This window comes from Hesperophylax consimilis, chromosome 16 (genome assembly GCF_061612785.1).
Source record: "Hesperophylax consimilis isolate HC1 chromosome 16, BYU_Hcon_1.0, whole genome shotgun sequence".
In the NCBI taxonomy this organism is placed as follows: domain Eukaryota; kingdom Metazoa; phylum Arthropoda; class Insecta; order Trichoptera; family Limnephilidae; genus Hesperophylax; species Hesperophylax consimilis.
The window spans coordinates 15,980,278-15,996,867 of record NC_142851.1 but is presented as its reverse complement, the minus strand read 5'-3'; the positions used below and the strand labels follow the sequence as shown (position 1 = coordinate 15,996,867).

At 33.6% G+C, this 16,590-nt stretch overlaps 1 protein-coding gene across 1 annotated transcript in view; it reads left to right on the top strand.

Annotated features, from left to right (window-relative positions):
• Positions 1-9,171, top strand: part of Myo81F (unconventional myosin 81F) — a 234,505-nt gene extending 225,334 nt beyond the window's left edge. Inside the window, exons 35-36 of the mRNA XM_089640966.1 lie at positions 752-955; positions 2,138-9,171. Of these exons, the coding sequence (XP_089497092.1) occupies positions 752-955; positions 2,138-2,284 (351 nt within the window). The 3' untranslated portion in view covers positions 2,285-9,171. The remainder of the gene's footprint in view (positions 1-751; positions 956-2,137) is intronic.
• Positions 9,172-16,590: the final 7,419 nt, after the last annotated feature.

Here is a 16,590-nt window from a genome sequence, read left to right as displayed (position 1 = left end):
AGTAATGTATTCCAAAAAGTCATCGACTGTCATTGTTTCCATGTTTTGTGAATTTTTTGTTAAACTCCATTAATGGAGGACTGAACGCAGTTGGCGCTAACAAAAAATTGTCCAAAGAAGCGAAGTTAGCAGTCCACAATGGAGTGCTGGTACCTACCCTGATGTATGGAAGTGCGGCATGGAACTGGCAAAGAAAGGATGAAAGTAGATTGAATGCTGTTGAAATGAGATCCCTGAGGAATGCGGAGATCCGCAAAAAGTGCAAGGCTGATGTAAGCGTAATGAGTAAGATCAAGAAAGGGACGCTCAGATGGTTTGGGCATGTAGAGCGAATGAGCGAAGAAAGTAGTGGAAGGAGAATATACGATGCAAATGTGAATGGTAGCAGAAGTCGGGGACGCCCGAGGAAGACATGGCACGACCAAGTGAATCAGATACTTGAGTCGGGCCATGTCAAGAGTCAGAATAATAGAAGAGTATGTATGAGACGATGTATGAATGTGAATGAGGCAAGGAGTGTGTGCCAAGACCGAGTTGTTTGGTGGTCCGTCCTCTCTGCCTACCCCCGCGGGAAACGGCGTGATGGTTAGTTAGTTAGTTAGTTGTTAAAAATTATGTGCCTATAACATTTGTGATACTTTTTTTAGTTTCGTATAAAGTGGTATTTTTAGTATAGTAGGAGTAAATATATTTCTAAGAGTTCTAAATGCCTAATTTAATAACGATTAAAACCTAATTTTTTTGTTTGCAGCAATCCTTCACGTCCAACTGGCCACGCTCCCTGTGGCTCGCGGTTGGAGCGCGTGGTCTGCAGCTGCTGCGGCCGCGGGCGCGACTGCCGCTTTGCTGCTACGAGTACGACAGTCTGCTGTCTCACTCACCCGCGCCCGACTGCCTGCTGCTGGTCACCGCCGCTGGCTCCAAGCACAGCAAGGTCATACTGACAACACAGCAGGTGAGATTATAGCCTACACAATGAAACACTACAGATTATAGCCTACACAATGAAACACTACAGATTATAGCCTACACAATGAAACACAACTACACATTGGTTCGATGACAGAACAGAACATTTATAATAATGATGAAAAAAGTTAAGAAAAAAATAAAATATTTTTTATCATGTTCTGTTTGGTCGTTGTTCTGTTTTATCAAGTTAACGATATTACCATGGTAAATACTGTGAAACTCTTTTAACCCTTAGAATGTCATCCTCCTGCGACCTAGCACTACTTAGCATGCCAGGGGTTAAATGCCAATCGCCCACCTTACGCCGGCTGACACTATTTTCGTAATAAATTACTTATTTTTCATAAAATTATGATTTTGAAAATTGTACTGTCTTACCAGATAATGTGTTTACATATTTATAAAAATTGAATATATCTATCCAATGTAGATTCCCCAGGAAGGATAGCTACTTATATTCAGAGAAATGTTTTTTTTTTTTTTATGTGTTTTTATAAAAAATATAGTATAATGAAGATTGTCTATAAACCAACCGTCTTCATATTTAACAGTGTTATGAATTTTTATATCATTGACCAATAAAATAACGAAATTTAAAATTTAAGAACAATATAAAAAGAAAAATACATACCAATATAATATAAACAGTTCTGATAAAGTGTATCTATAAAGCTACGAAAATGACATTTTACAGCACTTGAAGTGCTTTTTCACAGACAAAATAAATAAATTTGCGAGTGATGAAATGACAAGGTAGAATAATATTAGGATACATTATTTCTTTTTCAAGCTGATGAAGTATATTTTAGTACGCTAGGAGCATTTTTTAAAGTTAAAAATACCATAAAATTGAGGCAAATGCAGTGAGCTATTTGTAAATTCACGGTGGGAACAAAAGTGAGAAATACATTATGGATTTCTTGGCACACTAGAGGTTAAGAATTGAAAACTTCTTTGGAGAATTTACATTCTAACACAGGAACAAAATCAGTAAATTGGTTGGGATTTTATCTGGGTTTGAAAACTAACTTCTTATTATTTTATAACCTGCGAGAGAGTCGGGGGTCATCACTTTGATAATTGAATACATTTCATAGTACTTATGCTTCCGATGGCATCTAAATATGTAAACTTAATCTGTATTAATGTTTTTGTTACTCTGCAGGCTTTCCAGATTTCCACCCTGATCCAGGAGTACGTGGAGGCGCTGAGCCCCCCTCCAGCCCCTGCGGCCGCGCGCCCCCTGAGCTCCCTGCAGCCCCCGCACCCTCCGGGCCACCCTCACCCCCATGGCCACCCCCTCCCAGCGTAGGCACCCCATCCTACATAACCTGAACAGCTCGCTGCCAAATTGGCTGTAGATGCACTTCTTTAGTCGCTGCCTCATCGCTCAGGATCACGACCCTCGTATGGCTCCTCCACTCCTCGCTATCCTGCTCTGCGTGGAGAGCTGCAGCACCTATGTTCCGGACATAGGTGATATTTATATCACTCTAACACAACATAGAGAGAGGTGGTAGATTTACGACTACCACCAACAATCACACAACTGTCAGAGGATATGGTTTCATTTAACTCACTGCCAGTCTGACGGTTGTGATTTTGATTGTTATAGTTTGATTGTTTGTTTATCTTACAAGTTTTACAGCTATCGAAAAATATATTCAAGCATATATATATTTAGATGGAAAACAATGTTAGCAAACTTGGGAGAAAATGAAAGAATTTAAGTTATAAATTGCTATAACAGAATATTGTCGAAGAAAAGCCATGCTGCTGTAACCGCCACTATCTACGAGTATACTTTTTGTACTTCATTTCGTAGGAATCTTAACTTCTATCAATCTGAATTCGGTGATTCTATAAAGATTTTATCACCACTTATTTAAAATTCATTGAATTCAGATAAATTTTTCAACTCGAACTTAAATAGAAGTTTTGGCAGTTGCAGAAGTATGTATTTATTTCCTGTGACTGTGTAAAGAAACAAAACATAACTACAATTGAATTGAATCGTAATTTGTAATCAGTTCGATACCAAATCATAAAAAAAATTGTAACAACAATCAATTCAATGTATTAAGCAACATATCTTCGGATATTGTTGGTTTCCTATAGATCTGACTCTGATAAATAAATGATATTAGTGAATATTTTATATATTGTTCAGGAATTTTATAAATTAAAAAGCAACTGAATATATGATACACGCCGAGGCGAAATCGCCAATAATATCAAAAAATCATCAATCTAAAGAGTTTAGATTACCATTTTTTTCCATTAAGGTTCATCCAATGTCATTGCGTCCTTAAATATTCAAAATTCCAACTAGAAACTAATCGCATTCATTGCCAATCTACTCTGTAGTACCAAATCTAATTTATCTAAGGTAATATGTACATCCAAAATCATTACAGTCTCATAAAATTGTCTGTCAAATTCTGTAAAATTACATCTTTGATGTGACCAGGGCCAGATTTGGCATCTTCCTAAAACGTTTTCCACTGGATCCAACACAACAGGCCACTTGCATCACATTTTAAAATTTTGAGACACTTGTGCGGTATTTACATTAAAAAAAAACATCTATCCACTTCATTTTTCCAAATCATTGTAAAATGTATGCAAGTGGCCTATTTTTTCAATGTTGTGTGGGGTTATTAATTATTGCTACGATGCACAGTGGACTGTCTAGAACAAGCCAGCTTGACAAAATTATTTTATTATAATTTATTGCATATTAAATGGTCATTTATGAAGTGTCATAATTAAAAAGCATTTACACTAGTTTTTCAATGATATTATAGCTTTATTTTTTTTGGATGGCACTGAAATTTCAAGTATTGCAGAGTACATTTTCTGAGTGCTTTTTGAATGGGAAATTATTATAATTATGTAATTGAAATGATTCCAAGCTGTACATTAATCATCTAGATGATTGTATCTATATGAGTAGGCAGAGAATGATATTTTGAAAAGAAAATTAAATAAATGCATAGTATTATTTAATTTAAAAAATATTAAAATATCAAATTAAATAAATATATATGAAGTAACATGCGTACGCACTATTAACTTCATTTGTAAGGATATCCAACTGAAATATCCAATAATAATTTATTATTATTGCTTATATTCATTTATTGTTAGACATCTTGGGGTTAAATTCCTAGTTGTGACCGTTATCTTTTTATTTTTCTGTGTCTTTTTCTGTTTCATGTTTCATTTAGATTTATAAATATTATTTATTTATTTAAATATTTGAGGCAAACTGAAAGAAATATTACTTATTTTTCTAACATAAAAAAAATTAATATTTCTGCATGATCATTCTGCAGGTCATATATGACCCTAAAACGCTGGAGGGGTTAAAAACAATTTCATACTTAGTATATTGGCATTTCTTTATTCTTCATTTTATGAATAAAAAATAACACATTACATAGCATTATTTTTTATCAGAATCCAATTTAGGTCTTCTCTCATTTGAATATGTTTATAAAATATGGACGTCCGGTCATATATGACCCTCAAACGCTGGAGGGGTTAAGATTTTGAATAAATATATTTTTTAAAGTTTCAATCCACAGCACTGCATAAAGCGATATATGTTGTCAATTGAAACACTAAATTCGAATTAAAAGTCGGAAATCGGAATATCTCATTACCTCAACTTTGCTGACTCGCGAAAATAGATTTTTTTCTATCCAACCATCCCTTAACATGTTCCACTTATCGATTTTTTAATATTGTGTATGACTTTTCTCAAGCTGGCTTGTTCTACACGGTCTTCTGTGCAATGACCGGACTGGTGGCACCTTCGGTAGATTCGTACTATGTCACTACCGGCAGTCTCGTTAATCTGTCATTGTACCTTCAAAAATTATTAAGCAACCCAAATTGTATTCTGTAATACTTATATGTAATAGATTAGAGTTTCGCTTTACGAAGTATTCCTTAATTATTGTAGGTTTGTTTTCAAGTATTTATGTTGTAAACACTTCACAAACAAAAATGACATTATTTGATTCAATATTCTCCCAGCCAAACAGTACATATTGTGTTGTTTGACCTTATGGATATTGAAGCGCATTGTGTTTTCCTCTTTCTTGAGCCAACTTTTCAGACAGCCTTGCGTCTGCTCTGGTGACGGACACTGCGAGGTTATCCCATAAGTTAAATCAGGAAGGGGAAAGGCAAAACGATTCAATCAGCTGAAAAAAACAGAAAATTATAATATACTTACTTAATTGGTAATATTTTGATGAAATTGTTGAGCTAGACAGAATTAAGTAAGAAAATAATTTGGGGGAGAGGACTATAATAAAGAATGATATCTGAATATGGAATCTCAAAGAAAATTTTTAAAATGGTGAAAATAAATTTGAATCATATGTTTTTCCCACCTACTAAATAGGATTAATATAAGATGCTATGGATGTATATTGCTAATTGCATAGCTATTATCTTAACCGTGTCATATCCACCGCATAGTAAACTAATTATGTAGTCCAGCAATTATTATTTTATAGCAATACTTCTTATAGTAGAAATTTATTTTATGAATTTAGTTTTAATTTGTAACATTGTTTTTTTAGTTTATTGACTCATTAATATAATGTTACTTTCTATTGCATTTATTAGTGATCTGAAGCAGTATTTTCTTAAATAATGTGTGAAATGTGCTGGAAAATGTGTACAATTACTGTCATTATTAAAATTACCCCAAAATTTGCAATTTGTTTGAGATAGCCTCCATCTTGTAAAATCTGTCAAATGAGAAATAATTATCATTTTATTATTAGAATAACAATGAGTAAATCCTCAAATTGTAATATTTAATTATTGAAGACAATATTAGCGATTCCTAAACGAAAATATGAAACAAAAAAAGATACAGTTACATCTAGGACTTGAACCTAGCACCCTTGCCTTACCGGGGCACCGCTCTAACACCTGAGCTAATGGGACCCTATCTCCTTCAATAATTAATAATTATCATATTAATCTTTACAAAGCCGGCCATTTTAACCCAATCTATCCCATCGTTGCACATTTTGACACAATATATGTGTTTTAGTGAGACTTTGCGGATCACATAAGCGACATTCGCGTAGATCAGTTTATTCTGTACGAATCCTGCATTGCGAGATTTAAATTTTTGCTCAAAGGCAGGATAATTTCCATTCCAAAAAAAAATAGCAAATTTTATTGGTTGTGACGAGACATTGGGTATTTGTGTGACTGCTGAAGTAACAAGTAAGTATGAAAATGCATTTCATGTATATTATTATAGCTAGGAACAAAATTCATGACGTTATAGAAATATTAACAAATAGGATGCCTGTGACAAATTTCCATTATCTATATTATAAATTTTATTTTCATTCTGTAAGAAAATTAATTCTACATACATACAATCTAAATATCAATTTCTTGCTGTGTTTTTGGTAATAATTCACGGTAAGTTATGTTACAATGATGATTTTTTTAAATCAAATTAGGACAGGAAATATTTCAGTTAAATGGTTTTGCAATCAATACAACATTTAAGGTTAGGTAATTAATTAAACTTAAGACATGTATTGCTGTTGATTATACAAATATTTACTAACTATAATATCAGTGTAAAATACATTTATAAAAGTAGGAATATTATGAAGACATGGAATCGCGGATGATTTAGACTGACACAGATATTGAAAAGAGTAAACTAAGCATTAGCAGTGTTGGACAAATATTTACAAATCCACACATAAATATTTTGTTGAGAAAATATTGAAAAAACAATTACAAATCGGTTATAGGTTCAAACATTATTGTCCCGCCTAAACAACCAATGAATATGAATTTAATGTTGAAGATTCAAGAGCTATGTACAGATTGGTTTAGAAAAGTTTGACGTCTGTAACGGATGTTTTCATTTTGTTTACTAGTGGATGCTAGTGCTAAATAAATAAAATATGAGAGTTAAAAAATGTATACTTAAGTAAGTCATGCATTAGGATGTTAAGAGTTATTTTAACAAAAATTAAATACTCCGTTTATTAATAAAAATTTCAAATTTTTACACCAACAATAACCATTTGTCAAAACATCGTTTTTTTGACTGACTTTAATAATAGTCCAATTATTGCCGCCAAAGAAATATTCTGATCAAGAGTAACACTGCGACCAGAAGCCAAGAACAACTAATTTGTAATCCCATGTTTTTTTAGGAAACTTTTTTATGACACTTACAATAACATCACAAGTACCTATTTACATCACAATCTATCCCGTCACGTGGCGTGTAGATCAGGATTAAGAAAATATCATCACACAATACTTCCTGCATTCAAATTCACTATCGAAGGATATTCGATAAACCAACAAAATACTCCAACAATAAATAATCATTCTAATTTTAATACAAACCTCATTATAGACAGAGCGGAAAATAGTTCACCGAAACCTTATTTCTTTGATATGTTAACATTTTAATAGTATCCATTCGCCGCTAACCGCATCATTCGGTGGCCAAAGTATCCGTGCCTCCAGCGCCTTGCGCATCAATTTACATATTAATTTTTTTAAATAATTACGATTGTCAAAAAGAGTTCTTCCACCCATTCACCCATTGACGAAAGAATAGATTAATAAATACAGTGAAACCCTCATATAAGGTTTTCCAAATCCAGTTCCTTGGACAAACCTTATAGGAGAGCGTCACTGTATTTGATAAAATAAGATTAGATTATTCTTATTCAATTTTACTTCAAATATTATTTATGAGAAACAGTAAGTGTGATTATAATGTATCTAGAGACATGTATAAAATATAAAATGAAACTACTAAAAAATTAAAAAATTTTGGATTGCTGATATTATGCAAGTTATTTTGGGAATTTTTCTTAACATCAGTACATAATTTTGTACGAATCGCATCACATTTGCAATAATTTATTTTTGGACATGCAAATTGGCCGATGGTTCAGTCAAATAGTTAATAAATATGTGATATTTACCAAATTAAAGAAATAAGTTGCACTGCGTGGTTTTATTTTTAGTGCCTCCTAGTCAGAAAGGCCATTATATTGAATTATTCCAGAATAAATATAATGATTTTGGCTAATTAATGACAATGTTAGTTTATAATGCTGTTGATTTAGTAATAATATTTATTCAAAGTATATAATGCCAGTGCAAATCTATTGCAGATATATTATTATATTAGCTAGGCAAGATAAATGGACACCACTAAACATCGGATTAATTTCAACCATTTTATTATTATTGAGGTCATTATGTAAGCATTTCCCCCTCCCTAACCTAACCTAACACAACCTTGTAAACCAAAACTTTAAAAAAAAAGTGTATCAATTTTTAGCTTTTTTTTACTAAACATACATATTTTGCTTATTTCCGCATTTTTAGTGCATATAATCCGATGTCTAGATTACAATAGAATAAGCTAAGTCTAGAATTGTGTATATTAATTAAATTTCTGAGTTTATTGGCTCCTGTACAACTAAACTTAGTAAAAAATTATTGCTTATAAAAAAATAATTATTCTTAATTTATAAAAAAAATGTTGGATTGCATTGTTTTCGTTTGAATTATTATATACAACCCGTATAAAAACTGATTTTTTCTAACTAAACAAGTGAAAACTTATAATTTGATGTTTTGAAATGTTAATATTTAATGATTTGACTGATTTCTGCATCGAAATGCTTTCAATTTAATCTGCCTTACGACTTCAAACTATATTAAGCTGCTTAATAAAATATATAGCCCAGAAAAAAAAACCCTCATAGGAAGTTTTTATTTTTTCGGTCCCTTGAAAAGCTTATAATAGAGTTTCACTGTATCTGAAAAGGAATATTATTTCCAGTGCAAATGTAGCAGCGTAGAATATTAGCCAACCAAAGTTAGAACAACTTTTCCAATAATCATGACAAAATTAGTTTTATGAATTTTGTACTTAATTTTTTTATGGATTTTACATTATTTTATGTAAATTGTAATATACATGTTGCTTTTTTTACTACTTCATGACTGGCTTCTTTGTATGAAAGATATTTTTCAAACATACTTGTATTAGGGTATATATATATGTAGACGATAAAATTTTAGGTAGACCTTTAATTTAACGTTTTTTTTAATTGTATTTAGTGGTGATATTATGTCCAAATTTTTTTATTAGAATGATCGCAAGACATGTATTTGTTGATTTTTAAAATCATATTGCTAAATTCATTACCTAATATTTAATTTATCCCTCAGATATTAGAGTCATTTGTAAAATTTTCCTTTTTTATATAAATAATGAAAATATTATGTAATTTGTATAATAAACTATGAATAACAATGTAAAATAAAATTATGCCAAATTAATTGACAGTGTTATTTTTTTTAGTGTTGTGTACTAACCTGTTTCTTTTGTGATAATTTAACAAGTATTTCATACAGGCCTGTGTGGAGATCGTATAAGAAAACAACGATTAAGTAGATACATATTATTTTAGCAGACAATTATTTTTATTCTACATTTCAAACGTGCGTACATTATGTGATTGGTTTATTTATGCATTATGGCTTAACCTTTGGAACGTCGAGCTCCCTCGACCTATTACCTCCGTAGTGTGCCGGGGGTAAAGATATTTATTGTTTTGGTGTTTAATTCGTAGAACTCCATTTAATTTTTCTAAATAAATTTAAAATAGGTAAGTTTTTAGATTCTCACGGCCAAAAGCATTTTTGTTGTTTGTTTTTGGGGTGTTATGCCGTGTTGCGCTAACTCCTTCTTTAGCCGACGTTTCGGACAGCGTTGCAGTGTCCATCATCAGGGCAGATCCGGTAGATCCGAAGATGTGTCACATCTTCGAGAGACCCATGTTGTAGGAGGGATGAAACATAGAGGCCGGCAAATCGTTCCACAGCTGAGCTGATAAACTCAAGAACACTGACTTCTTTCATGATGAACAATTTGGACAACAGCAGTTTTGCTCTTCAATTGAAAGAGTCACTTCGGGGGTTAGGATCACAGGGGCCTACAAAAACATAGTTTGGAGATAAACGCAAATAAATATTGGAATGCTGATATGCCCAACTGTATTTCTTATACGGCTGTATCATAAATAAACCACTCTCGGCTGTATGTATGAGACAAAGCTTTGTGTCATTAATAAATATGATTATGGCAATACCGAAACCATACTCAAAACACCAGTTTTTCTAAACAGCCCCTGTGATCCAAAACCTGACTTGCTCTCTAATAAATGATCTCATTTATTTATTTATTTATTAATGGACATCGTCCAAATTACAAAATAATAACACGAAAACAATAAAATGAAAAATACAGGATTAGACAAAGGTACATGAAAGCAAAGACATAAGGTAGATATAATATAAGAAAATAAAGTGACAAGTCGAATCAAGTCAAGACTACGCCGTGGATCAGGACCACGAGACACTTATAATATTCCGTCACTTGTTTAGCGACCGGTAAAAATCATTCAGACATATTCCAAAGAAGTTAAGGTTTTGACTTGAGTTGACCAGTCTACACATTCTGGACAACGGTGAATAATATTCATAATTTGTCGAATGATGGTTGAGGAAGAGCAGTTCATTATTTCTGAGTCTGTGCGAGGGGATATTGAAGGGAATGAGTTGCAGTAGAGTAGGTGAATCAATAATACCATTTATAATTTTGAAGAAGCAAATGAGGTCATTTCTTTCCCGACGGACTTCCCAAGGAGAGAGGTTTAGAGTTAGTTCAATTTCATCATATGAGTATTTGCCTTTTTCTAATCCTAGCCTCCTAGCAATCCCTCTTAAGAACCGATGTTGAACAGATTCAATGCGTCGAATGTGGACAGCATAAAAAAGAGACCAGATAACACAAGCATATTCAAGATGGGGGCGAACCAAGGAGCAGTAAAGAGTTCTAAGGGTATAAAGAAGCGGCGCTAGATGTGCTCCTTGAGGTACGCCGGACGTTACTTCAATAATAGTAGACACAAAGTTATTTAGTTTAACTCGTTGTTTTCTATTGCTTAAGTAAGAATTAAAGAAGGATAGCAAGGGGTTTCTAATACCGATAGCATATAGTTTGGCCATAAGGATTGAGTGGTTTACTTTGTCAAAAGCTTTAGAGAAATCGGTATATAGAACATCTATTTGTGGGTTATCTTCTAGGCCATTGACGATGGAATTGGTAAAGGATAGTAAGTTAGTAGTACATAGTAGATTTAGCAGATCTAAATCCATGCTGTTCCTCGATCAGTACGTTTTTAAAGATAGGTGTGATTTTCTTCGTGATTATTGACTCAAATATTCTAGGAATATGGGATAATATCGATATGGGTCTATAGTTTTCTACGTTCGACTTATTGCCGGATTTGAAAATAGGTCTGATATAAGAAACTTTCCAGGAGTCCGGAAAAGTGGCAGATGATATTGACAAGTTATATAACAAACAAATTGGCTTAGATATAGTAAATTTACATTCCTTCAGTAATATTTCTGGAATATCATCAGGACAAGTGCTTGTTTTGCTGGGGAGATTTTTTAAGGAGTTAAAGACATCTATGAGTGTGAATTGGCAATTATTTAAATCAATAGTATTAGTATAGTTGAGTGGAGGGATAATGCACGAGGTATCAGAGTACATAGACGGAGGAGAAGTGTTCAGCGAAAAGGTTAGCAATGTCGAGACCGTTGGTAGCATGATTTTCATTAAAGAACATACTTGGAGGGAGATCATTATCATCAGTACGTTTTTGTTTAACAAATTTCCAGAATTGTTTAGGGTTAAGCTTTAATTGTGTCTCAGTGAGTTCGATGTAGGATTTTTAGCACCTAACAGATTCGATTTTGGATAGTTCTCTTAGCTGAGAAAATTTTTGATAATACGCTAAGTTGTTCGTACACTTGAATAATTTGTGTATTTTCTTTTTCTCGATTATCAACTTCTTTAGTTTCATGCTGAACCAAATGGGAAACTTAGCCTGGGAATAAGTTCCCTTAGGTACAAATAAGTCTATGGCATGAGTTATACATTCGTTGAATTTAAATGTAGCATCGTTAATATTGATGTTCGATTCAAGAAATGTCCAGTCAGTTTGGGCGAGATATCTGTTCATGCTAGTATAGACACCTTCGTTAAATTTGTAGTGGTATGTAACCGTTGATTTTAAGGTAACATTTTTGAAAGGATTAGTGAAGTTGATATCGAGTGGTGGGTGATATTTATCTATTGGTAGTAATGATTCCGAAGCTTCACTTACACAAACGCTAGGCGTGTTAGTAAAGATCAGGTCAAGACAGAAAACTTGACAGTTATAATAATAATAATACTTGGATGACTTGTAAAGCGCCGTTTTTGTGCAAAAACACCTCAAGGGCGCTGTACAAACTTATAATACATTTCTACAGTGATCTATGTTATTACTTAACTATTTATGGAGAAAATATACAGTACAATACTTACCTGGTAGGTCACTTGAGATTAACACTTAATTAACATTATCTAATTGTTTATTGGCGAAATTTAGATACAGGATTTAGGACTTAATTAAAAAATTGAATATAACTGGACTTTTTCTTAGGATTGGTATATTTAATTTAAGGGTACGACAGCTTAAAAAGGTAAGTTTTTAGTTTAGACCTGAATTCTGTTGGACTTGTTATGGATCTTAGTTCCGGAGGGAGTTTATTCCAAGCCTTCGGCCCAGATACTCCGAAAGCGCGATCACCAAACTTAGTATTTGGCTTGCGCATAGGTTCTATCAGTTTGCCTACAGCTGCTGATGTTGCTGATCTAAGAGTTGACTGCCTCAGACCAGTGTTTTCCGGGAAGCATAGTTCAGAGATGTAGGGTGGGGCCATTTCATTGATGGATTTAAACACCATCCAGCACAGTTTGTACTGGATTCTTTCAGGGCACTTGAGCCAGTGAAGGTTCCGAAGGTGTTCTGAAATGTGCGAATATTTTGAAACCCCGGTTTATGAGCCGTGCTGCTGCATTAAACGCTGATCGAAGTTTGTCAATTTGATATTTTGGAAGGCTGGCATAAATGCCGTTGCAGTAATCGAGACGTGAGACTACGTAAGAGTTGATAAGTAGTTTTGTTGCTTCTGAAGGAAGGTTTCTTCGGACAGACTTGAGTTGTCTAAGGTGAAAAAAACCGGTGCTTACAGTCCTATTTATTTGACTTTTAAACGAAAAGTCTGAATCTAAATTGACACCGAGAAGTTTGACTGTTGTTTTTGGGATGATATCGCTGCCGGAAATAGTAATAGGTGAATTGTCTATGAAATGTTGACGTTTGTTTGTGGCTGCCCAGAGAAACTCAGTCTTAGATGGATTGAGCTTCAGCTTGTTTGAAGACATCCAACGAGTTATTGCTTCTAGACATTCAGTTATACGGATCTTGAGACTATTGATTTCATTTGGAGCGCAGTAAAAATAAACTTGCTGATCGTCAGCGTAGCAGTGAGACAAGAGATCAAATGACTCGATTATTTTGGCGACATCATTTGTAAAAAGGATGAAGAGAAGTGGACCCAAAACGGATCCCTGGGGTACCCCTGAAGAAAGTGTTGCGAAGTTGGACAATTTATTTCCAACCCTCACGGCTTGTAAGCGATTGGATAAATAGGATACCAGCCAATTTTTTATGTCGGAATTCAAACCAAATGTTTCCTCTAATCTCCTAATGAGATTATGGATCGAGTTTAGTTGGAACATGTTCAAGTAGGCAAATAGATTCATTATTATGGAAGCTTGAAGAGAAATATTACTAGGAGTTTTCACACCATGATTGTCATTAAGCCATATTACCTTCGGTAGATTGTAATCACCGCAAATGATTAATGAATCGGCATTTATGGAAATACGTTCAACAGCTTCAGTATGTGACTTGTAGATATCTGTTGAAGAGGATGGGGGAATGTAGACACAACCAATGACAAGTTTCTTGGAGCCAAGAAGAACACAAACAAATAGTTCTTCAGATACATCATTACGAGAATCGAGAATGTGTCAAGAGTATTTGTTTTTAACACATATCATGACCCCGCCACCTCTAGACTTGTTTGAAGATGAAGAGCGGTCACAGCGAAAAATATTATAATTATGCAGTCCAAGTTCGGTTGAAGCAATATTGTCTGATAACCATGTTTCAGTGAAAAATAAGAAATCATAAGGACTTATGTTTACGGAACATCTGAAGGCATTTAGTTTAGTATTGAGACCGCGAATATTTTGATAATAGGAATAAAAAATTGTATTACTGGGATGACTATTCCGGTTCAGCCTAAAAAATCTCATGTATCTTTTTTGTTCCAGTTTTTGCAAAAAGGCAATCAAGATTGTGCAGAATTTATTTCAGACCCACTGTTAAATTTTAGACGATAATCTCAACCGTTGCTGTCAAAATCAGTCGAAAAAAATATGTCTTTCTCTGTGTGGGAATCAGACATTGAAATTGTAGAAGAAGTAGGTTTACATCTGTCCATCTATCTGAGAAATGCTCGAAGGAGCTATTGATGATGGACTTAATTCCGAAATCTCTCCAGTCAGAGATATATCAAACATTATTAAGAAGGAAGACAAATTTCGAATTCGAAATGCAGCGTGTAGTAAATCTACGAAATTGCTAGGATTTAAAATCAATACCACCTAGCAGTGAGGAAGTCAGATGACTTTTTTCGGGAGGGGGGGAAATAGCGACTAAATCATCACTAAATGATGAAACCTTTGACACTTTGATCTAATTGAGGTCGCATTTTAAGTTTCCTCATATAAAATAAGTTTTTTTGATTTTTGTTCTTTTGTGTAGCTGCTTTTATATTATTGAATTTAGTTAATAATTAACCTTTTGAACGCATTAATTTGCTCCGTTTTATCTATACCCGTACGCGGTACATATTTTCAAATACCTATGCACACAATTAAATGTCAAATTATAGCATTCTGGCATGATTTATTGGACTATATAGACAGAACAGATTATTCTCCACAATATGAAAACAAATCCTCGTGTGTCAACACTCTTAGATGTTTATAAAAACAAAAACATAAAATTTCATACAAAGACGTACCGTATCTTTTGAATGTGGTCCCGCCATTCACTGGGCGTGTGTGTACTTAGGCCACTGCGTTGATAGACACAAGTGGGACACCATGATCACTTATCATTTTTAGTTATGAAAAGTTGTGAATAACATACTAGTACTAACGCCATCCGTTGACAAAAATGTAAACTAAAGGACTAAAAGGCGCGAAGAGGCACACTTGATTATTGATCTTTTTTTATGAAATACAATTTTATTTTTGAGAAATTCTTGTAGATGTCAGCATCGTGATAGTTCTACGAAAGTCCAAGTGAGGAAGAAATACATTTATGACGAAAGAGCGCTGGAATATCGGCCGTCAAAGTTTCCGTATCAACTGTTGATACAGCCGCGTGTGAGTATAGACTTTTTGCCGTAACAACAGTTGATACGGCCGCGTGCAAAGAGTTAATGTTACCTAATCTGTGTATAATACCTGAAAAATAAAATATTTGTTACAACTCCTATTTTTTATAATAATTTAAACATTAAAATCCCGGGATTGTAAAATGCTAGCACTGTAATCTCGGTTCTGAAAAAAATTAACAGGATTGAAAGCCCCAGTAGAGACTCATAGAGTAGATCAGATGAGAACAAGCCATTAAGTCGGGATCACATCTCATCTATTGTATGATTAATTTCATGGAATCTATGGAATAGATCACTGAAAAAAGACTTCCTTAATTTCTTCCACATTCATTATATAAATTGACCATAGATTTTTATAAAATAGATGAGGACTGAATGCAGAATTAAGCTGGGATCTCATCTGATCTATTTCATAGAACAAACCTTAATATAATTGAAAGGTATTGCTGTCCATTCTAATTGTTCTATTCTAATTTGTTCACATTATATTGTCGATTCTGTATAGAATCGAACGAATGTAGAAGTTGATTTATCTTTAAGAACATTGGGTTTCCATTTCTATTGGGTGTTCTATGGCATAGAAAGTCTGTTCTCACTGATCTATTTTATATATTCTATGACACAGATCTTATGAAATAGATCACAGAGTAGATGAGGTGGGAATGCGCAAACTATGCAAGTCATAGAATAAAGAAGAAAATAATTTTGAAAGCAATAATTGAATGCACAGCGCCCCAGAGGTGATTTTGCATAAAAACGGCGCTATACAAATCATCCAAATATTATTATTATTATTAATTGAAAGGAATAAACTAATAAGGACATTAGTAAAGTATTGGAATATCAAACCCCGGTGATCGATACAATAACATCGATACACACTAAATATCAATACTACAGCTGTCAGCATTGATGAGAGCGAAATGTTTGTATCGGTGAAATGTAGAAGTGAGAAAATAATAATTAGTTCTGTATACATACCAATGTTGATATGTCTGTGTAGAAAATGTATTTAACAACGTTAGCTCATCGTGGGGGTAGAGCGGTGATTGACTAGAAAGTTGTGACATAGCTAGTCTATTTTCCACAGGGAATTCGAATTCACTGTAATACAAGTGGCGTCAAGCGACTCTGAATGCA